The following is a 24,023-nucleotide window of genomic DNA, read 5'->3' as shown; positions in this document are numbered from 1 at the left end:
AACTAAAACCCGGAGCAACCAAATAAATATAAAAAATAAAATGGAGAATATTTTTTTTTAAAAAAAGAAATGCCATTGCTTATCTTAGCCTCTTCATGAGAGACCTCAGGGAGTGGTTAGCAAAAGACACTTAAATACGTTTGGGCACTTGTTAGCAATGGTAAGGCATTGGCTAAAGAGCCAGATGTGAGGTTTAGTAGACTTGTTAATCATTTTATTTTTTTTAGTAGTAGTTAATGGTTTCAGTTTAAGAACCCATATTAAAATATTTATTAATCCACTTGAACTTAATAGCCTGTTGCTTCCTTCAAGGGCTACACAAATAAAAAGTTTAATCACTCACCTTTATTCTAAGAGGCACAAAATAGCTTTATTCATATTTGTCTTGTAGATCTTTGGCTGTGTCCATATCTTGCTCACTGATTTCATTGTTATGAGAAAGCTGTTCAGATAATCATGTTATGTCAGTCATCTTTCTTGCTCTTTTACAATGTGTGTCTGTGTATCTAGATGTGATGATTGTTAGGTCAAGAATATTTCAGTGTTTTCCAGTTTTTGGTCCAATATGTTGTCTTCCATATCTACTCCAAAGTTAAAGCAATAAATTCTTTTAGAATGGTGAATCAATACTGACCTTGAATGATTACAAACCTCTCCATATCAGAATCCATTCAATTTAACATAATGTAGGTAATTACTTCCTTGTAGGTGGAATAAGAAAAAAATTGCCTGAAAGTGTAGTTTAACTTAAGGCCAGATAACTGAAATTGGGGCTTTTCTCACCATACTCATCTTTTTTCCTCACTTCCACCCCCACAGATTCTAAAGTGATTGATCATAGGTAAATAAAGAAAACTTGAGATCAGTTGGCTGGGCTTGAAGTCATCCTGATTTCAAATTACATAAAGATAAATGCAGAATTCACTTATGTTGCAATCTGTTGTTTCAGGTATTTAAACTGGCCAAAGACAACTTCAGACCTATATAATGTAACAGAAAAGGTCAGAAAACATTAGGCAGTACAAGTGTGGAGCATATTAAGCAAGATGAACGTCTCTGGAAGCAGTTGTGGAAGCCTTAGTTCTGCAGATGTATCTAATGACTTTAAGGATCTTTGGACAAAACTAAAGGAGTATCATGATAAAGAAGTACAAGGTAATTGTTTTCTTAAATACTTATACCAGTATTCTGCTGAGACTATAATAATAATAACTAATTTTTTGGGGGGGGGCTGCATTGGGTCTTTGCTGCATGCATGCTTTCTCTAGCTGCTGTGATTAGGGCTTTTGTGTTGCAGTAGGTGGGCTTCTCATTGCGGTGGCTTCTTTTGTTGCAGAACAAGGGCTCTAGGCAGTGGCTTCTTTTGTTGCAGAGCAAGGGCTCTAGGTGCCCACACTTCAGTAGTTGCTGCGCATGGGCTCATTAGTTGCACTGTGCGGCCTCAGTAGTTGTGGCCCACAGGCTTAGTTGCTCCACAGCATATGAGATCTTCCCAGACCAGGGATCGAACCTGTGTCCCCTGCATTGGCAGGCAGATTCTTAACAACTGCACCACCAGGGAAGCCCCAAAGATCTTGTTTTTAAGGGACCTTTACTATCCAATTTTGGGGGATTCATTTTTATGGTTGAGTTGTTGCTTTTTGACTACAGACAACTACCACAGAATGTAGCTCTTGCACAACTTGTAGTACTTGTGGTAATATGTATGGTTTGGTGGAAGGAGCATAGAAATTGTTGACTGAAGATCTGGATTTGAATTCTCATTTCATTTATGTACTTACTTTGTGATCTCAGCCAAGTTACATAAACTCTAAACTTAATTTTCTTCTGTAAAATTATTTTCAGAATTGTTTATTGACGTAAAAATACTACCTGAGTCGTTCAATAAACTTTCAGAATTTGTCTCAGTGCTTGGGTTTGCCACTAAGCCATGAAACCCAAAAGTAAATGGCAGTTTGCCTTCAAAGAGCCTACAGTCTTGTAGAGATAGAGTCATGTGAACAGATAATTACAGCATAGTGAAATAAGAGCTAAAAGGTTTATATGAAATGCAGTGAGTGTACAGAGAATTGAGCTGTTGCTGTTGGGATGAGTATATAAATGTTACATGTGATTGTGTTAAAATGGACTATTAAAAGCTAAACTACTAAAGCTAAACTCAAGGTTTGATAGTAAGCCTTAACATACCTATCTAATTCTGTCACTTTAATGTAGTACATTTTCCCATGGGAAATGCTTCGTATTACATTTGTTTCTTGATTACCTACGGCAACCAGAGATTTACTACTACAGTGCTTTGTAGTTTTTCCCCCCAGGTGAATAGCTTTCTCTTTTTTTTCATTAAAGCATGGTTAATTTACAGTGTTGCGTTGCTTTCGAGTGTGCAGCAGAGTGATTCAGTTATACATGTATATACATATATATATTCTTTTTTAGTTTCTTTTCCATTGTAGGTTATTACAAGATACTGAATATAGTTCCCTGTGCTGTATAGTAGATCCTTGTTGTTTACCTATTTTATATGTTGTAGTGTGTATATGTTGATCCCAAACTCCTCATTTATCCTCACCCCCGCCATCCCCTCTGGTAACCATAAGTTTGTTTTCTGTGTCTGTGAGTCTGTTTCTGTTTTGTAAAGAAGTTCATCTCCATCATTTTTTTTAGATTCCACATGTATGTGGTATCATATTTGTCTTTGACTTACTTCACTTAATATGATAATCTCTAGGTCCATCCATGTTGCTGCAAATAGCATTACTTCATTCTTTTTTGTGGCTGAGTAGTATTTCATTGCATATATGTACCACATTTTCTTTATCCATTTATCTGTCAATGGACATTAGGTGCTTTTGTGTCTTTGCTATTGTAAATAGTGCTGCTATGAACATTGGGGTGCATGTGTCTTTTCAAATTAGAGTTTTCTCCTGACATATGCCCAGGAGTGGGATTGCAGGATCATATGGTAACTTTTTTTAGTTTTTTAAGGAACCTCCATACTGTTTTCATTTCCCTAATGATTAGTGATGTTATCTTTTCATGTGCTTATTGGCTGTTTGTGTATCTTTGGAGAAATGTCTGTTCAAGTTCTTTGCCTATTTTTTAATTGTATTGGTTTTGTTGTGGTGGAGTTGTAGAAGTTCTTTGTATATTCTGGATATTAATCTCTTACCCGATATATGATTTGCCAGAATTTTCTCCAGTTCTTTGAGTTGTTTCTTCACTCTGTTAATTGTGTCCTTTGATTCATAGAAGTTTTTAATTTTGATATAGTTTAATTTATCTACTTTTTTTCTTTTGTTGCTTATATTTTTGGTACCGTATCCAAGAAGTCATTGCCAAATCCATTGCCATTAAGTTTTGCCTTGTGTTTTCTTCTAAGAGTTTTACAGTTTTAGATCTTATGTTTAGGTCCTTGATCCATTTTTAGGTAAATTTTGTATATGGTGTAAGGTAAGGGTCTAACTTCATTCTTTTGCTTGAGGACATCTAGTTTTCCCAGCATCATTTGTTGAAAAGACTGTCCTTTCCCCATTGAATGGTCTTGTCACCCTTCTCAAAAACCATTTGATCATATATGCAATTATTTCCAGGCTCTATTCTAATCGGTCTGTATGTCTTTATGCCAGTACCATATTGTTTTGATTATTGTAGCTTTTTATTGAGTTTTGAAATCAGGAAATATGTGACTTCCAACCTTGTTCTTTTTCAAGATTGTCTTGACTATTCAGAGTCCCTTGAGATTTCATATGAATTTTAGGACAGATTTTTCTATTTGTGCAGAAAACATCATTGGGATTTCAATAGAGATTGAATTGCATCTGCAGATCATTTTGAGTAATGTTGACATCTTAACAGTATTGTCTTCCAGTTCATGAACATGAGATGTTTTATAGTTTTCATCATGCAGATCTTTCATCTCCTTGGTTTAGCTTATTCCTTATTTTGTATTGGATGCTTTCGGATGCTATTGTAAATGGGATTTTCTTAATTTTAGATGTTATTGTAAATGGGATTTTCCTAATTTCCTTTTCAGAGTGCTCGTTGTTAATGTAAAGAAACATCACTGATTTTTGTGTGTTGCTTTGTACTCTACAACTTTGCTGAAAGTGTCTATTTCTTAATTGTAATTTTTGAATTCGGAGCTGAGATAAACATTAGAAACTCTTTAATTTTATTATGAAAGATTGAAGTTTTACTACATCTCCTACTTCACTTGCGTCTGTTACTGCTCTATTATGCTCATTCTTTGATAGATTATTCTGATCCATGTTTCTATTAAAGGTCTCTTTCAGCGTATAAGGATTGCTGATGCAGTCAGGGTGTAAAGTGTTCAGTTAAAAATCCAGGTGTCAATGGAGGTATTATTTTTTTTACCCATTGTGTTTTGTTTTGTTTTTTAATTTAAACTTTTTTTCTAAAATTGTCAAAACACAAAATAAACAGCAAAAATTTACTCTCTTTTGCCCCCACACAAACAGGTAACCACTTCTATTATCTTTTGTGTGTTCGTTCTTCTATTGTTTTTTTTTTAATTTACAGTTTAAGACTTTAATTTTAGGAAATATTACATATTTACAAAAGTAAAGAGAATAGTATAATGACCTCCTATTTACTCATCTCTCAGCTTCAACCATTATCAATACATAGCCAGTCTTGTTTTACTTATATTCCATTTACATCTTTATCCCTCTTCCATTCAGTTATTTTGAAGTTTCTGACATAAGTTCATCTATATATACTTCAGTATATTGCGGTAGTCTTTTTTTTAAATATAAATTTATCTTATTTATTTATTGGCTGCATTGGGTCTTCGTTGCTGCACACAGGCTTTTTCTAGTTGCTGCGAGTGGGGGCTGCTCTTCATTGTGGTGCACAGGCTCCTCATTGTAGTGGCTTCTCTTGTGGAGCATGGGCTCTACGCACGTGGGCTTCAATAGTTGTGGCACACGGGCTCAGTTGTTGTGGCTTATAGGCTCTAGAACACAGGCTTAATAGTTGTGGCACCCGGGCTTAGTTGCTCCACAGCATGTGGAATCTTCCCAGAGCAGAGCTCAAACCTATGTCCCCTGCATTGGCAGGCAGATTCTTAACCACTGCACCACCTAGGAAGTCCCCAGTGGTCTTTTTTTAACCCCCCCCCCCCAAAAAAAAAATGCCATTTTATCACACTAACAAAACAAATTCTTTAATCTAGTCATCTTATACCTATTAGATGATTGTGTTTAAATTTCCCCAGTTTTCTAAAATATCTTTTTATAGTTGGTTTGTTCCAATCTGTATCTAAAAGACATCTCCATGTTGTGTTTGATTAATATATCTATTGATTATTTTCAGTGTAGTTTTAATTTATATTTCCCTTATGAATGAGATTAAGTATCTTTGCTTATGTTTGAGGATGATTTGTATTTCTTTCTTAAGAACTGTTTGTAAACCTGATTATTCTTGGGTTGTTGGCCTTTTCCTTATCAGTTGATAGGAGCTGTTTATGTCTGAGGCAGATTAGTTCACTTCAAATATTTGAAAATTTAGAAATTCAAATTTGTTATTAGTGATAAAAATCTGATTTTTAAGTGACTGTGCCTGTGGTCATTTGTTCAGGGACAATATGAGTATTTTACATTCATTCTACTCTTCACTTGACTACACTTTTTTCCCCCAGAAAATGTAGTGTGAAACATTGAGGAAGTATTCTGAGTTTTAGGGCTGACTTGCTATCCTTTCAGTGAGTAGCTATTGAATTATATGCTGGGAATGGTAGCAGTTGCTGAGAATACAACAGTGAAGAAGACACAGTAGGTTTGGGGGGCATTGTATTCATTATCTTTAGGAAAATATACAGTATAATTATATAATGAAGTGATAGCAGAAATAAGTCAGATACAAGACATTCTGTCTTGACTACACTGATAATAACAATGTAATCAGCTACATGCACTTTTAAAAACTGCAAAGGAATAATGACATCTCCCAACTTCTGTTGAAGAGCAGCAGTATCTTCCTCTTGGTTTATAATACTGTGAGCCCAGCATGTAAGTTTACCAACAGGAACAGCTTTGAGTTTAAACTATTATAGGGGCTATACACTATAAAAAAGCTTATTCTTTGTGACCTGAAGGTAAAGAAAATACAGTATCTTCAAATGATTTAAATAGGATCAGATGTACTTGAGAAGAATTAGCATTCTGCCATCTTCGTTAAAGTCTGTATCCTTCAAATGATTACTTTCTGTTGTCCTATAACTGGTTTTAAGAAGATAAGAAGATCATTAAAATTTTATTATGCAGAGTCCCTATCTTACTCATCTTTCTATCTGCAGTTCCATAGGTGAAAGTCCTTGGCACATAGTAGAAATTAGTAAATGGTATCTGAATGAACTGCATAGTTTATAGCTGCATCAATGAAACATTTTCTTGAATATAAGTTTTTAAAATCCCATAATTATGAAAATATCAAAATTTTATATCTTTAAAACCCTGAAATGCTTTACTACCCATTTACTTTAAGTTTTCTATTTTTAGATGATACTGTAGAAAGTTGGAAAAGGAAGAATAAATTACCATTTTTTAAGAATGATATTTATTTTCCTAGTTTTAAAAGAAATGCATGTAGTTTATTATATTGTTGTGATCAGTGTACATACAGTTTTATATGACTTCTTTTTGAGATTATTTCATTACTTAACCAAATTGCTTGTTTTTCATGTGGCACATAATCTTCATTTTAGAATTTTTAGGCATACCCATTTAAAACTGGGACAGTTTTGTTTTTTAGGCTTCTAATTTAACAGGGATAAAGTATTTGGCAGATTTTTTCCTCATATTCATTGGTGTTTCAGATCTTCAGGAGACCTCTATCACAAGGAACCATCAAGAAAATAAGTAATGTATTGTTTGATAAGAATAACATGCCATTCATCAGATTATAGAACATATAAGACCCACAGATATTACATAGTGGATAATTTTTTTTGAAAGTGTGTACTCCTCATGGGCATACTCTTAATAGCCATCACACTCCCAGGATCATTAGTTTATATACATGCAAAAACTTTAAGGGAGGAATACAGCAGTGGTTGTGATTTTGGTTAATATCTATGCTTTATGAATAGTAGCTATTGAATATATGTTTGAGCTGATGAGAGAAGATAACTTCTGGTGCATTATAATATATCAGTCAGGCTACTTTTACCAATTTCAAAATCACTTATGGATTCTTAAAAGTTATAAATGATTGCACACTATTTTTTAAAAATTAGTATGTTATTTAAAACATTTTGGTGGGGGCCAGGCAAACATGCTAAAAGGAAGACTTTTTTGACATTCCCTTGTCAATGTGTTCCAGATAGTTCCATAGAAAATTAGATCCTGTGACTGTGATAACATCAAAAACATGCCTGAAGGGTACTTAATTTTTTTTTTTTTGAGTAGAGGATCCACTTGGAGAAACCAGTGCAAGAGGCTATTTGAAAGACATCAAACATGGACTTGTCCAGACTTTGCAGGTTTTGAAGTATATATAGGAATCAAAATTGACTCATTGCTTTTAAATCTTCATGTCAGGTTAAAGAAAAAAAAAAAGGAAAAGAAAAGTTATGAAGGTGGTACTTGGATTTTATAATTTTTCTTATATATGCATAAGAACTTAGATGCATCTGAACTTGTTTGGATACAGAGTTTTTTTTGCCTTTTAAAATCCCTTTCAGTATCAGGTTTATTATTAAAAAGCAGAAGTAATAAGATGGAATTAGAATATTTTTCAGAATGCCACCATTTTAATAAATGGATTTGATGCATGCTACATTCTACCATCAACATCTCGCCTAGTAATATTTTCTATATCTGGTAAATAAGGTAATAAGTTTCATAGAAAACTAGGCAGATTTTTGAGGGCAGAATTGGAGCCCCATTGAAGAAACAGAAAGTATGGAGGCTCTAATATGACAGGATAAATATTTCTTGATTCGGTTTTGGATTGCTCCATTTATTTTCTCAGACGTTTCATGAAAAATTCCAAAAAGATAACATTCATATTAAGACTACACAAGTAAGCAATGAAAGGAATTCCAAGTAATTTTGGTCCATTATATCAGTGTCCTACTCATTAAGAAAAGCTAGTCATCAGGAAAATGCAAAGCAAAGCTGCAGTGCGATATCACCTCACACCTGTGAGAATGAATATCACGAAAAAGAACACAATAAATGTTGGTGAGCATATGGAGAAAAGGGAACCATCATACACTGTTGGCGGGAATATAAATTGGTGCAACCACTGTGGAAAACAGTATGAAGTTTTCTCAAAAAACTGAAAATAGAACTACCATATGACCCAGCCATTCAACTCCTGGATATATATCTGAAGAAAAAGAAAACAAACACACACTAACTCGAGAAGATACATGCACCTCAGTGTTCATAGCATTATTTACAATTGCCAAGATATGGAAGCAACCTGCATGTCCATCAGAATGGATGTGGTATGTATATGTACTCAGCCATTAAAAAAAAAAAAAAAAAGAATGGAATACGACTCAGCCATAAAAAAAGAATGAAATTTTGCCATTTGCAGTAACATAGATGGGCTTGGAGTGTATTATGCCAAATGAAATAAGTCAGACAATACTGTATGATGTCACTTATATGTGGAATCTAAAAAATACAACAAACTAGTAAATATAACAAAAAAAGAAGCAGACTCACAGGTACAGAGAACAAACTAGTGGTTACCAGTGGAGAGAGGGAAGTGGGGGGCAATATAGGGTAGGGAATTAAGAGGTATAAACTATTAGGTATAAAATAAGCTACAAGGATAGGGACTTCCCCAGCTATCCAGTTATTAAGACTCCACACTCCCATTGCAGGGGGCCCTGATTAGATCCCTGGTTGGGGATCCCACATGCTGCACAGTGTGGCCAAAAAAAAAAAATGGTTGTATTGTACAACATAGGGAGTATAGCCAATATTTTATAGCAACTATAAATGGAGTATAACTGTTAAAAATTAGGAATCACTATATTGTACACCTGTAACATAATATTATACATCAACTATACTTCGGTGAAAAAAAGCTATCAACTCTCACATGTATTTTCCATTTGCATTAACATAAATTCAATAAAATCCACAAAGAATTAATTTACCCGTTTTGAGATAATTAAATCTTAAGAGTAAACTAAGCACACCTTAAATATGGCTGCATCTCATAAAGACAAGTGTATTTACTTTGGAGTTGAAATAATTGATTAGGCAATTACAGAAATACTAGTAGTTGTGTTTTTGGTAGAAGTTTAATTATTTGATTTATATATAAAGCCACTATTTATCAAGAAAAGTGTTATTAGAGTTACAATTTATAATTCAAAACCATAAATAACTTGTTTTACAGTGGCAGTACATACATATATGGTTTGTTGTGGGTAGCAAATGAGAGTAAAAATTAACATAGCAATATTTTTTACTTTGTTTATAACAAATTGAATCCTTGGCTTATTTCTAAATTCTTACTTAAATTTGCTTCTTATATTATGTGACTACACATATGGGCCCTTAATTGTTTCATTTCGTCCAAAATTCATATACACATGGGTGTAGGGTTAATTGTAGTACAGTGCTTTTGGTCTTTTGAGCATTATTTCCTCATTGTGTCTCAGGTTGCCAGTGTTACAATCCTAAATACTGTTTTGAACTGACTACCTGTTCATACAGGAGCTGCATTGTTGTATAGCCTCATTCCTTCCGTTGGGTGTGGAGCAGGATTAAAGCACACTTTTATAGGGTTCTAATTGTAGATGCCTAATTGACTTGATGAATAGCAAATGCTAAAATTTAAACACACATACGTACACATACACACATAAACCTGCTTCAGGGCTGATCTGCGTGACAGAACAAATGCCTCACAGGTGTTGAATGCTTACAAGATAAAAGAGTAGTCTTTCCATATTTCCCAAGAATTTTCTTTTGAAGTTTGTAAGGATTTTCTATCTCATTGTTTCTTTTCTTAAAATGGTTCATAGCAATAATCCATTTCATCTTGGGTGCACTTTTCACTTCTAAAGGCGGACCTGAGTTTTACAAGTCGGCCAAAATTAAAAACAAGAAAATCTATCAGCAAGTAAATTTTCACACACTTTGGGAAGGGTAAAAGAGAGTGAAAAACTGCTGACTCTAGTCTTTGGCCTAGAAGGGTCACAAGTTCTTAATTCTTCGAGAATGATTTGATGCTTCACTAAGTACTTTCAAAGTATTGTGAGTTTGTCATCATTACCTGAAAAAGAAGGAAGCTTCTCCAGCTAGGAACTTGACAGATGGAAAAAATTTTTTTAATAATCAAAACATTACTCCAGTTTTTATTTTTAACATTAAAAAAACTTCTCTTTATTATAAGGATTTACATTTTAACAGTATTCCAGCTCTCTTAAGGGAAATATTTTTCCATAGTTTTCTTTTTAGCTTTTCATTTTTAGTTTATTGTAGATTCACACTGTAGTATATCCTTTACCCAGTTTACCCCAGTGGTAACATCTTGTATAACTATAGTATAATATTACAACTAAGAAATGAACATTGATACAACCTACTAACCTTATTTAGTTTCTCCTAATTTTACATGCCTTCATTTGTGTATGTGTTTTTAACTCAATCACATGAGTAGATTCCTGTGACTACCAAGGATCCCTCATGCTACTCTTTTAAGTCCCCAGCCACCTTTCTCCCACACTAACCCCTCCAACTTCTGGCCACCCATAATCTGTTCTCCATCTCTATAATTTTGTCATTTTAAGAGTGTTATGTACGTGGAATCACATAGGATGTACTTTTTGGGTTGGCTTTTTTTTTTTCAACTCAGCATGATTCCTTTGTAGTCCACCCAGATTGTTGTATATTTTAATATTTCTTTCCTTTTTATTGCTGAATAGTACATGTGGTACAAGGATGTACCACAGCTTGTTTTTTTTATTAACAGTTCACTCATAGAAGGACATTTGGGTTGTTTCCACTGTTTTTAAAGACTATTATGAATAAAGCTGCTGTGAACACTTGATTACAGGTTTAGTCATAACTTTTTTTCACTATTTTATTCATAACATTTTATTTATTCAAATTATAGGCCATAGAAATGAGAGTAAAATGTATCATATCAGTTGAACATTTTCAAGAGGTGAAATTTGAGATATAGGGCAAAAGTATAACAAAAAAATTCTCCAGGGCCTTTATTTTTCCATAATCACTGGATTTCTTAACATTAAATCCTTACCTTTTAGGCAATAAGAAAAGGTAACTTCCCTGTTAGTATCTATATGACTTTTAATCTCATCCCTAGTCAGCACCATGGAGGCGGAGATGGTGGGGAAATGTATAGATAGGTCTGTTTTCTAAAACTCTAATTTAGCTAAATGTTGTTGTTCAGATAGATAATGAAAAATCCTGTTCTTAGAAATGACAAATTTATTAATGTTTTATATAAAGTATATGGAAAGCTTTTCTAAATGTATAACTTATTAGAATCCATAGATAAACTACCAAAGACAATCTTTGATTTTTCCAGAAATTAGTTAACTAATAACCATTTATTGGGAATTAACTATGCCCCAAATAAAAGAAATTCTTCAGTAGATATAGAATTTTTAAACTTTATAGGCACCGTTTTTAAAAGTGAATATAATATCCACAAGTGGGAAAATTATAGAATAGTAAAAAGATTGGTTTAGTAATCAGAAAATATAAACATAGAAGTTTTCCCCCCTTTTAATAATCACGTTGCAGAAAATAGCATAGAGAAATGGAAAACCAAATAGTTTAGTGTTGCTAGACTTATTCTTTTTTACTTAATGATTTTAATAGCTGTATATTATTCTGTCAGGTGGTTACATCATATTTTACTTAAACTTGTCCGTATTTTAAGCATTTTGTATTTCAATAAATTGTTCAGTATTCTTTGTAACTATGAGTTTCTTTATAGTTTGGATTGTATTCTTAGGTTAGAATCCAAGAAGTGGGATATTGATGAAAAAGAGTCCCGTTACATATCGCTAACTTGCTTTCCAAAAGAATTGTACTAATTTATAATATCTCCTGCAAAGCATGGCAGTGTAGTTTTACAACACTTTTATCAACACTGGGTATTATAATTTTCATAATTTTGCTAAGTAATTTTTTGGGTTTGGATTTATATTGCTGGTGGTGTTGGATATATTTTCATGTTTGTTTAATGGCTGTTTTTCTCCTTTTAATTATTGTTTCTGAGAATGAGGAATGTCACTCTATTTTGTCCATATCCTTTCTTGCAGTCTCACTGCCCTTCAGCCTGCTTTCTTCACAATAATTACCCAGGTCCCATTGGCGGTGGTCTTGTACTTTGTATCGGACTCAGTTAAAATTAAAAATACATATAACACATGTAATACATATCTTGAACTAAAAACAGTAGTACTTTTTGTTAAGTACTTCTTTGTAAGCAGTTGTGTTCCTAGTCCAGAACTTCCTGACACAATCTATTTTAATCCCAGAAGATTTAAGCCTACATAAGCACTGTTGCTGTTAGCAAAATACTTAGGGTATGTCAGAACATAAACCTTCATTTATAGTGAACTTCTAATTATATGCTTGCCCATGCAATTAAGAAGTAACTCACTTTAGGTGGAGAAGATTTCATTCTATTTGGCTGTCATACAGTAGACTAAGAGCAGTAATGTTGCAGTTATTCTTTTGTGACCTAAGGGTGCAAGTGAGGGAAATACACTCTCTTCAAACTAATGGGACCTGGCTCATTGTTCAGAGGCCAGACTCAAGTGACTTAATAGTGTAGCATTAGATTCATAAAGAAACTTGGATTAACTGCTTTAGAAATGATAAAATGTGTAAATAAAATACTGAGGATTTTTTTCTTTTTCAGGTTTACGAGTAAAAGTAACCAAACTGAAAAAGGAACGAATTTTGTAAGTATCAGTATATATAACACTGATGTCTTATTTATAAAGTAACTAATATTGATATCCTATTTGACCTCAATGTTTTATTTATAAAGAAGTTAGATTTACTTAGTGTGGACCTTGTGTAATTGATAGCGAGTTATTCAAAATTCTAAAGGAAAAAGAATAATAATTTTGAATATAGCCTTAGTTAATATTTGCACATATTTATATTTTAATATAACTTTAATATATGTATAACCTTTTTCCATGAAATAGTTTATAAAGACAGGAACTGATCTATAAACTCATTTTGATCTGTTAACAGCATTTTTTCTCAGCTATGATTAACACCTGGAATTTAAGATGCTAGAAGATAGGGAGCAGAATAATTTGGGATTTCTAACTTATATAATAAATGGGAACTAAATGGATATTCTGAGACCCCTTTTAACTAGTTTGAAATTATCAGCAGTTCTCCTGAATCGTTTTGGTTACTAGAATCAGGTCTCATTTTCTAAGTCAGGAGCAGATTTTATTCATGGTTCTTTAGAGCTTCTGCATTCAAGAATCTGAAACAGATGGCATAGTAGAATATTATTACTCATAACAAAAATCAATATCATTGTGACTAATAATATTGCATTTGCTTTATGGTATATACCAATAGGTCTCAGTTCCTTCATATTCCTATAGCTACCAAGGCTGTTAGCAGAACCTGGAGTTACCAGCCACTCATCAAAACACACTTTATAATCTGAAAACGGAAATTGTGAAACTTTCCATTACACCTAGAAAGTCATGTTTGGAAGATGACTTAGATACAGAAATCATAAATTTTTAAAACAGTTTTTTTGAAGAATAATTTTATGATTCTTCTTAATTAGTGACACCTTTAAATGCTTTGCATTTATTGTTGAAAGTATACATGTTCCCACCTTAAAGATGTCATTTTAAACGTTTAAATTTAGGATGTGTATTTTATTAATTAGGATATTTTCTTATTGTGAGACTACCAGAAGTGACTTTTACAGTAAGGAAAATGTATCCTTTCACATAGAAGGCCCAAAAGGGAGATTCTAGGACTGACGACCACTTATTTCTGTCTTTCTTCTCTGCCATCTTTAGTGTTCTGGCTTGTCCTATCAGTCTTGACTCACTGCAGTGTGGCAAGGGGCTGTCATCATTCTAGTTATCACTTGCAGAACATCTTTGTGTCCTTTTTTTAAACTAGTTATGAAAGTTTGCCAGAAGCAGCCCCCAGTAGCTTCCTCTAACTCACTGACAGTGCTCATTCCTCAACAATAACTGGCAAAGGAAATTGAATTAACTTGATTGGCTTAGACTAATAAAGATTCTGACACTACTTTATATGTATCCTAGGATTAAGCGAATAAATATATTGTTGATAAGTAGGCTTTTCCTCAGTGGTGAAATTTTTTTTGAGTGTTTTGAGATTAAAAATTATGAAATACAGTTATTCTATTGTTTTCATCTTCATCTGTGTTTATAGCCCAGCTAGCGGTGGTTGCTGCGAGCCTTGTTAATCAGAAAATGAGTATGTACTATCAGTGACTTGGTATGCTGATTTAACACATGTAGCACTAAATAGCTAATTACTGTTTGTTGGAGTTATTCTACAAGTCTCCTCTTTTATATATAACAATACCTTATAGAAATTCTTGTTCCTGCTGACCTTTATAATACGAAAAGTATAATATTTTGGAGTTGATCAGTAATTTGACAGTGAGGTGTTTATATTATACCTTGGTTCAGTGTTGGAAGTCAATGACCTTGTAAATGCTAGATTAACAATCATTGATTAGAATGACATTCTTTAAAATCAAAATGTTGGTCACTTTTTAGAAACATTGTGTTTGCTATTTGATTTTACATTTTAAACTACATTCACTAATTGTTTTTCTAGGAATTTAGTTTTAGGAAAAATGGATCTTTCTTGTAGACCTAGTAATTTTCTTTTTAAAATGTTAACTATTTTAAATGATGGATTTTATAGCTATAAAATAGTATTTCCTTTTAGCTAGAATCAGAATCATTTCCCTGCAGATTGAATGATTAGACATGCTTAGAAATGATCTAGATTTGCTTATAACAAATGTACTTTTTATACAGAATGTATTTCTCCATACCCCTAACCAAGCAGCCACAGGAAAAACCTTCTTAAATTCGTAAATGACTGTTGAATATTACTTTCTCAAAAATCACCTATAGCATTTCTGAATCTTAAAGAATGGAAACACAGCTGGTTGGTTATTCAGTAGGTGATAATAATGCTTTACTTCACTGTATAGTTCTCAGTCATTTGATCCTCTTAGCAACCTTTTAATATATATTGTATATTAAATATTAAATATTACTCTGTACCTGCCTAACTTAGGTAGCTTGGGGTTACATATTTTGGAAGCACGGGAAAGTAACTAAATCCCCTGAGTAATCAGAGAATTAAAGGGATGCCTTATTTTTAGAAGGATAGATCACTGCATTGTGGGACCAGGAACTTGGATTTGCCTGTATTACCGTAACCCCCCTTCCTAAGTATATTTTACGATAGGCAGGGTGCAGCAATAACAGGATGTCTGGTCTCCATATTGTTAGAATAGCTTTATTTGTAAGACATCTCAGTCCTAGGGATTCCCACCTGGAAGAAGCAATTAGAAAAGAAATCAGTAACTATACTATATTTGTCTATCACTTCATTGCTTCAGACCTGTATTTTGATGATAGTTGTCTCTGCACATGACTAATGATCCTTTAATACAAATTCATTTACAAAATTATACATGTAGAAACATTGAATGTTGAATTTGTGTTGAATACTCCCAAAATAGGATCAGTGAAAACCTAGTGTTGCTTCTGAATTAAATATATTTTCTAGAAGTATTAGAAAAAATTTTCTTATTGTTAGCTTCAGCTGTCTGTTACTTCCAAAATTTCATGTATATATACGAGGCCACTCTTAGATGTGTTGGCTTTTCATTCAATATCAAATATTCAGTCAGTATTTAAGAAGTACCCACATACTGGCATCTGACATTTTGACTTAGTTGTTTTGCTTATCTGTTCTCTTGCCAGTGATATTTCATTCTACATTTTAGCCATTTTGACATGATCATTTGGACAGCTCCCTTTTGTGGCTGACTGGTTTGTCACCTTTATTTGATTTGATATTTTAGACCCTTGAGAGAGGTGGGGGAAGATGTTTGAACCATGGTATTATCCTGTATTTTCAGTTTCCAAGTCACACAGACAATCCCAATTCAATTTCTAATGGGTTTTCATAGAATTAAAATATATGCATACTTTATATATGTGATTTTTTGAAATATAATGATGGAGGGGTAAAATATGGCACCACCTCGGAAAGTAACCAAGTAGTTTACTGGAAGAAAATTTTAGATGTCTGTTTTTTCCTGACTAAAATCAAAATGGTAAATACTTAAATAGAACTTATTCTGTGCTAGCACTGTTCTGCATGCTGTATATTCGTTAGTACTTAGTCCTTGCAAATAAAAGGCACAGAGAGTTTAGGTTACTTGCACCAGGTCACGCAGCTGGTACATGATAGCTGAGATTCAAACCTAAGCATCAGGATATAGAGTTCGTATACTTCTACTTCACAATAAGCCCTGGCTTAAAAATACTACCAGGTAAAAGTTTAAGCAACACAAAAATTAGTAAAATAGAAAGTATAAATCCCTCATAATTGGAATAGAAATGATATGAGTAGAGTTACCTGTAATTTACATTAACAAATGTAGATAAAATAATAAAAAAACAGTAAGTGTATATTTTAATAACAATTTTGACAATGTTGAGTCAATGGTGGCATCAGAATTCCCTCCTTCATCTGTGTTCCAGCATTGTATAATGAATATCTGGTGCTTAGGAAGATACCTCTATAGAACAAAAATACTGCAGAGCAAATTCTAGTATAATGTGAACTCTGATTAACAGGATATTCAAACCTCACCTTTTAAGTTGTTTCTTTTGTTACAACAAATACATAATATGTAAGTGGTAAGATTGTGCTTTGGAATTCTTAATGACAGAATAGTCTTGTTTGAGTATTTTTCCCTAAAAAAAATTATGACTTTTTTTTTATTTTTAGAGATGCACAAAGACTAGAAGAATTCTTCACCAAAAATCAACAGCTGAGAGAGCAACAGAAAGTCCTTCATGAAACCATTAAAGTTTTAGAAGATCGGTGAGTCTGGTTCTTGGGTCTTCTTGAGTAAGAGGTGATTTCTCTCTTAATAGAGAATATACATTAGTTTTCATTTGTAATCAGTTCTGAGACTTAAAGTGATCTTTTTTCCAACTTTATGTCAACTTTGGATAAATACTTTATGAAATTAAGGATATACTCTTAAACAGATTTGTTTTTTTTCATTAATTACAGCAATCACATCAATTTACCCTTTAAATGATGTTTCTTTATCTGGTGTTTTATGTAGGACAAGCTCAAGAGTAGCAATGTTCTAATACATTTGCTGCTTTAATTACATTTTTACTTCTACATAGGTGGAAACTACTTCACAATTCTGTTCCTGTCTTCTTTTTTTACTCCTGCCGTACTGTTTTCTTCCTTGCATATTTTTCTACTTTCAGGCCTTCTAGGGATTCTTTTTACTGAGTATTCCCAAGATAATGCCTATTACTTCACCTCCACGTGCAGACTTTTTTCTTTCCCACTTCCATGTGATTTAACACTCTACATTAGAAGAAGCTTTCAGATTTTGCTGTTTTCCCTTGTCTGAACTGTAAGTGCTATTTAGGACCTTGAAATACGTATAGCAAACAATGTTTCTTGCTTTCTGTCTTTATAGTTAATATTTTTCCTGTATTATCATTTTTATATATGTTACAGCAAGGCTGGTGCTTTGAATTTGCCACTGTGCCTTTAGTGGTATAATAATCTAATATCCTGCATGCATGCAGACTGAAGTTGAGTACTCTTTTTCTTCCATGACTACTGTCTCTGTGGATGCACATTTACTGGAATAAGCAACCTGTTGTGGAATAAAGCTCCATATGCTTTGGACATAGATATATTTGAATTCCAACTTCACACTATCTCCTTAATTAAATTCAACAAATAGTTGTGCCCTTACCATGTTCCAGGAGTTGCTCTAGGGGCTGGGAATGATACTGTTTCTAGTATGCCATGCGCCGATATTTAATTTTCCAAAGATTGGGAGTGGGCCTACAAATAAGATGATTTCAGATTACAGGTGCTAAAAAAAGAAGTAAAATTGAATGATGTAATTGAGTGACTAAGAGCATTGGGAAATGAAGGGCTACTGATTTGTGTCAGGGATGACCTTTCTGAGGAGATGCCATTCGAACTGAGACCTGAATGATACAAAAAAGAGCCAGTCACTTGAATTGAAGGTAAGAAGAGGACAGATGCAAAAGCCTGAGGTGGAAATAAATTTTAAAATATCTGAGGAGTAGGACATCCACTTACTGAGAAAGAGGAAGAATGATAGATAATATTGGAAAGGTGGGAAGTAACTGGATTCTGTAGGGACATCAGAAAGAAGTGGATTTTAATTGCAGTGGGAAACCATTGGAGGGTTTAATCAGGGGAATGCCAAAGGATATAAGCAGGTACTGATAGCATCTGTTATATCCAAGTGGAGATGTCGAGTAGGTAGTTGCATATGTGAGTCTGGAACTAACTGGAGAAGTTAGAGCTAAAGAAACATATTTGAAAATCATCAACTGCATATAAATGGCATTTAAAATCTTGGGGCTGGATAAGATCTCCTGAGGACATCTTTAAAAATATAGGAAAAGGATAGAATAGGGCTCAGGGCTGAATCCATGTGCATACTAATTAAGGTTTAATGAAGAATAAGAACCCAGCAAGCAAGAAAGATTGAGAAAAATTGTCCGAGTAGGAGAAAAGCCAAGAACATTTGGCATGACACTAACAATACCTTCTTCAAAGGGCTATTTTGAAGATTAAATGAGATAATGCAAGTAAAAGTACATAATGGAAGTTTATAAAGACTTACAATATCCCTCCTATTTGGCAAATATGATTCCAACCTTTAGCACTCCAGTCTGTACTTAGTACACACCCAGACTGATCTCTCTCTAGCTGAGATATCTGGAAGCTAGAAAGCCATCTGTCCCTCTCACTCTTCCTTAGTCCAGGTTCCAAGAGGAAATCATCAGTTACTCTTCTTCAGCGTGGTGAGGCATTGCCTTCTGTTTTCTCTGGATGTGTAGTAGAGAATTGGGGAGGAAGGGTGGAGGGCGTTTCTTTCTCAGCCTTTAACTCTACAGCGATTGAAACACTTCCTTCTCTTACTTCACCATATTTTTTTTTTCTCTCATCTCTACTGCTCCACCACTTTCTACAAGCAATGAGGGTCTTCCTTCCATATAATAATGTAGTAATGGCAAGAGATTAGGAACTTTCTTTCTGTTCAGTGATTTCCAAGTGTAGAAAATTTTAAAGTTGGCATTAGTAACTAAATATGTTAGTCTGAGTTCTCTAAGAAAGCAAACATCAAGATGACATTAGAGGGCTTCCTAGGTGGCTCAGTGGTTGAGAATCCGCCTGCCAATGCAGGGAACACGGGTTCGATCCCTGCTCCAGGAAGATCCCACATGCTGTGGAGCAACTAACCCCGTGTGCCACAACTATTGAGCCTGCACTTTAGAGCCTGTGAGCCACAACTATTGAGCCTATTTGCTGCAACTACTGAAGCCCACGCACCTAAAGCCCATGCTCCACAACAAGAGAAGCCACGGCAATGAGGAGCCCACACACCACAACAAAGAGTAGCCCCCACTCACTGCAACTAAAAAGAAAGCCCACGCACAGCAAAAAAGACCCAACACAGCCAATAAAATAAATTAATTTTAAAAAAACTGTTATTAAAAAAAAAAAGATGACATTAGATATTCAAGAGATTTGGGCGGGGGCAGGAAACACCTGTAAGGTAAATGAAGAAGAAGCTGGAGGAGACTGGGAGAGCTGTCACATGTCCTTGCATCTAACTCTTTTGAAAAAGAGAGGTAAAAAGGAAGGTCTCATTGCAGTTTTAAGAAAGCTTTGGCAAGGCCAGTGGGGAGTTCTGGAGCCATAATATCCCTGCTCTACTCATTCATTGGCTGGCTTCTGACTCTGGGATGCCTGGTGTGTTCACCTGTCTGAACAGGTGAAGGATTTCAGAGCACAACAGCTGGAGCCAGTGATTTTTAGTTCCCACAGTAACAAATACATTTTCATGGTTGCCACACTCAAAGATTGATTGTGTTTATTTCCAGCATTCTTTCTGTTTGGTTGATCATTAGCAAGTTGTTTAAGACTCAAAGTTAATACACTGAAAAAAAAATCACAAGATAAAGTTTTCATTATGTTTTGCATGAATTGGCTTCATGCAGCTGGCTCTCCATTTCATCCCCAAGACATAATGTTCTTCATCTTAGCTCTTGAAGACACTCCTTTGTAATATCTTCAGAAAATTTCTTCACTTCATGATTTAAAGTTTTGGCTGTTCTGTTATTCTTTGCATCTTGTGCTTAAGTGAGTTTTTCTTCTCTAAGCTCATTCTGAGAAATGTCAGTGGATGAGTGCCCCTACCCTTCCCACTGAAGTATTTTCTAAATTATTGTCCTTTATTTGGTTAATATATTTAATTGTTAAAATTACCTTTTTTTATTCTGCAGTTTGTAAAAACTAGATTCTTTTCTGTTTATCATCTGTGGTCACTAATTTCATGTGGATGTGTTTCTCTGGTGTTTCTTATCCTAACTGTTCTCTTGCCTTTCATTCTGTTCACCTTTACATTTTTAGGTAGTTGGGCCTATAATTCATTACATGGTATTAATTTGGGGGTGGGACAAGGAGTGTAGCTCATTTCTTTATTAACATGCTTTTTCTCTCCTTCAAATCTGAAATTTCCTTCTGGGATTACTTTGAGATTTGTTCCTTATTTTATGAAGCTTCATTTAATGAAACCAAGAATGATCTAGATCTGACCATTATTTTTTTAATGTAGGATCTGATAGGTTTGAGGGCTCACTTTATGTCCAGGCATCCTGCACTTACCTTAACACTGTGAGGTAGCTGATAAATGGATGTTACAAATGAGGAAACTATGTTGACAAAGAGTTAAGAAACTTTCCCAGAATCACATAGTTAATGGATAATTAGGTTAAATTTGACCCTCAAACTTCCCAGTTTCTACTGTTTGATGATGCCTTGTCTGTGTGTTGTCTTAATTTTATTAATATTGTATAAATGAATTACAACTTAACTGATTATCTCAAAGTATTTATCCTTGATCTAAAGTTACCAAAGCAAGTACTCTGAAATATTAAGTCTTCAACATTGCCTATTATCTTTTCTTGTTTTCTTGGAAGGTTTTGTTTGTTTGTTTGTTTTTGGTTATTTTTCTTTTAAATTGCTGCTAACTAAATACTACCTTCATATGTCAAAGTAGGTAACATGTAGTAAGTTCTGCCTTTACTTAAAGCTCTGCTTTAATTTTATGTCATATGTAAGAATGATCATCTAGAGCAGGCTTTAAATATCTAAAAAAATTAATGTTTTGCTGAGACCTTTTAAAAGCAACATTTATTTCATTAAAATTTCTAAATGGTAATTCTGCAACCTGCTGTTTACTCTTCATAACATGAAGCGATTCTTATTTCTTGTGCTAATATTATGAAAATATCAGGAGATGTTTAGATGAAAGGAATTATTCAGTACAGATAATTTAGATAATAAAAAGTTCTCATTTAATGTGGCTCGTTTGTGTTTTACTGCTACTGTTATTACATTACATTTACAGGAACCATTTAGATGTTCCTTCAAGGAACCAAAGTATTTCACTTACTCTAAGGAACAGTCACTGTGCTGAAGAAGTAGATAGAAGGCAAAAAAAAAAAAAACCTGAACAAAGCAGTTAAACCATAGTTGTCTGATAGATTTTAATTTTTTTTAATTAATTTATTTATTTTATTTATTTATTGGCTGTGCTGGGTCTTCATTTCTGCACACAGGCTTTCTCCAGTTGCTGAGAGCGGGGGCTACTCTTCATTGTGGTGCGCAGGCTCCTCATTGTAGTGGCTTCTCTTGTTGTGGAGCACAGGCCCTAGGCGTGTGGGCTTCAATAGTTGCAGCACATGGGCTCAGTAGTTGTGGCTCACGGGCTCTAGAGCACAGGCTCAATAGTTGTGGCGCACGGGCTTAGTTGCTCCGTGGCATGTGGAATCTTCCCAGGGCAGGGCTCGAACCCGTGTCCCCTGCACTGGCAGGCAGATTCTTTACCACTGCGCCACCTAGGAAGTCCGATTTTAATATTTTTGAAAGCATTTTTGGCAATCATAGGAAAATCATATTTCAACTGTTGTTAAAAGGGAAAAATGGTACTCACAATCAGAGGATTTATGGTTCTCTCTTTTTCAAATACTGACCAAATGTCTTCTTTTGTCTTGCTAACTCTTCTTACTCATGGAGTTGAATTGAAATGTATTCTTCAAGAGACCGTCCCTGACTTCCTAGACTCGATTTAGTTCTGCTGTGTGCCTGTATTTCCACTTTCATGTTGTGAATCAGACTTTATTGTAATTACTTTTTATTGTCTGTCTTTTTCTAGTACACTGTGAACTCTTTAAAATAAGTGACATTATCTTGGCCACTGTTGTATTTTAGCACCTATGGTACTCATTGTAGGTGTTTAGTGAAATCCTTTTGAATGAAAATGAATAAATTTGAGGGAATCTTTTTATGGGATAGCAAACAATTGAGCATACTTGTTTATCTGGTAAGTTTTAATTGCAAAGTGAAAGCTTTTATTTCTTCATCTCTATGAACAAGCTGGAATATAACTCAATGAATGATACTTTCAAGCCCTTACAAGTAGAATTACTCTCCTTTCCCTTTTACTTACTTATAGCTGTTAAAATTGCATTCTCCTATGAAATTGAGGCTGTTTTTTCTTTCTCTGACAGCAGCAGTTGAAGATAGGCAAGAGTAAAGCAGTGGAATCCTGCTGATGGAAATAGAAGCTAGCCTGTTTTCTCATTCATTTAAATTTAAGCTAGAATCAGTGAACAATCAAGAGTTGACTCTTTCTCACAGGTATTATCAAGAGTGGCAGTTAACTGGAGAAAACTAGATGTAATAAACAAGCTAGGGAATATTGTTTGATTTTATAACCATCTATACCAGTGGCATTTTTAAACTAGGAAACTAAGGGTTTCTTATATTAGAGTTGATTTCTTGGAAACAATAAGGTGTTCAGTTTTTAATGACAAACTGGTTGGGTGACATTTGAATACTTCATTAGAATTGATTAATGCCATTTAACTCCTTCAGTGTTTTTCAGTGACCTTTCAATGTCAGTGCTCTTTTTGGCCTCTCTAGCTTAATAGTTCTGTGTATAAATTGTTTACCACAACCAGGTCAACTATTTGAATATTTATTGCACAAACCCCAAGCTGTTAATTTGAATAGATCTTAAAAGAGAAATATAAATGTGAAATGTGAAGTATTTTAAACAGATAGTTAAAATTGAGTTTCTTTTTATAACAGTTTAACAGTGTCTTGGTTTTGAAATAGTTTAGAGAGAACTTTATTCTTATTTCCTTTGAAATTTTAAAGGCATAAGTAGACTTCACTATTAGCTTTAGAAATGCTTGAAAGTCTGAAAACATTGTTATAGCAAAAAGATAAGAAGGTATGTGTCCTTTGTACCTTAATCCTCAAAAAGATTTTAATAAAATTTACTAGAATATGTTTCTATTAAATTAAAATGCTGTGATGAAAAGAAATATAATGTACTGTTTAGCTTATTTTATTTTTCTTTTTATAATTTTTATTCAAGTAATACATGTACATTATAAAGTCGTATAGTTATCATCAACTGATAGTTTCCTGTTCCACTCTTTCCCGCCTCTGCCTGTCCCAGTTTTTAGTTCTCCAAAGTTCTAAATGATGTATTTTCGCTTTAACACTTGATTTATCAATTTGAGACAATATCTGTTTACTTCTTGCTATGAAGAGGAGTAATTTTTCCCTCCCTCACCTATTTTTGAAATTGTTTTAGTTCTATCTTACTTTTGGACCTTA

The 24,023-nt window shown here is 33.9% G+C and overlaps 1 protein-coding gene across 8 annotated transcripts in view; it reads left to right on the top strand.

Moving 5' to 3' along the window:
- The window catches only part of RBBP8 (RB binding protein 8, endonuclease), a 91,590-nt gene that overhangs the window by 17,608 nt on the left and 49,959 nt on the right, over positions 1-24,023 (top strand). For 6 of the 8 annotated variants that reach the window (XM_057699687.1, XM_057699688.1, XM_057699689.1 and 3 more), the window contains 3 exons: positions 950-1,155; positions 12,892-12,934; positions 17,037-17,132. In XM_057699687.1, coding sequence (XP_057555670.1) covers positions 1,047-1,155; positions 12,892-12,934; positions 17,037-17,132 — 248 coding nt within the window. In that variant the 5' untranslated portion in view covers positions 950-1,046. Of the gene's footprint in view, positions 1-949; positions 1,156-12,891; positions 12,935-14,420; positions 14,466-14,522; positions 15,186-17,036; positions 17,133-24,023 lie in introns of those variants that run through there. The other 2 variants (XM_057699693.1, XM_057699694.1) reach the window with 2 other exon arrangements.

This window comes from Hippopotamus amphibius, chromosome 11 (genome assembly GCF_030028045.1).
Source record: "Hippopotamus amphibius kiboko isolate mHipAmp2 chromosome 11, mHipAmp2.hap2, whole genome shotgun sequence".
Lineage (NCBI taxonomy): Eukaryota > Metazoa > Chordata > Mammalia > Artiodactyla > Hippopotamidae > Hippopotamus > Hippopotamus amphibius.
This window is presented reverse-complemented; position numbering and strand designations above follow the sequence as displayed.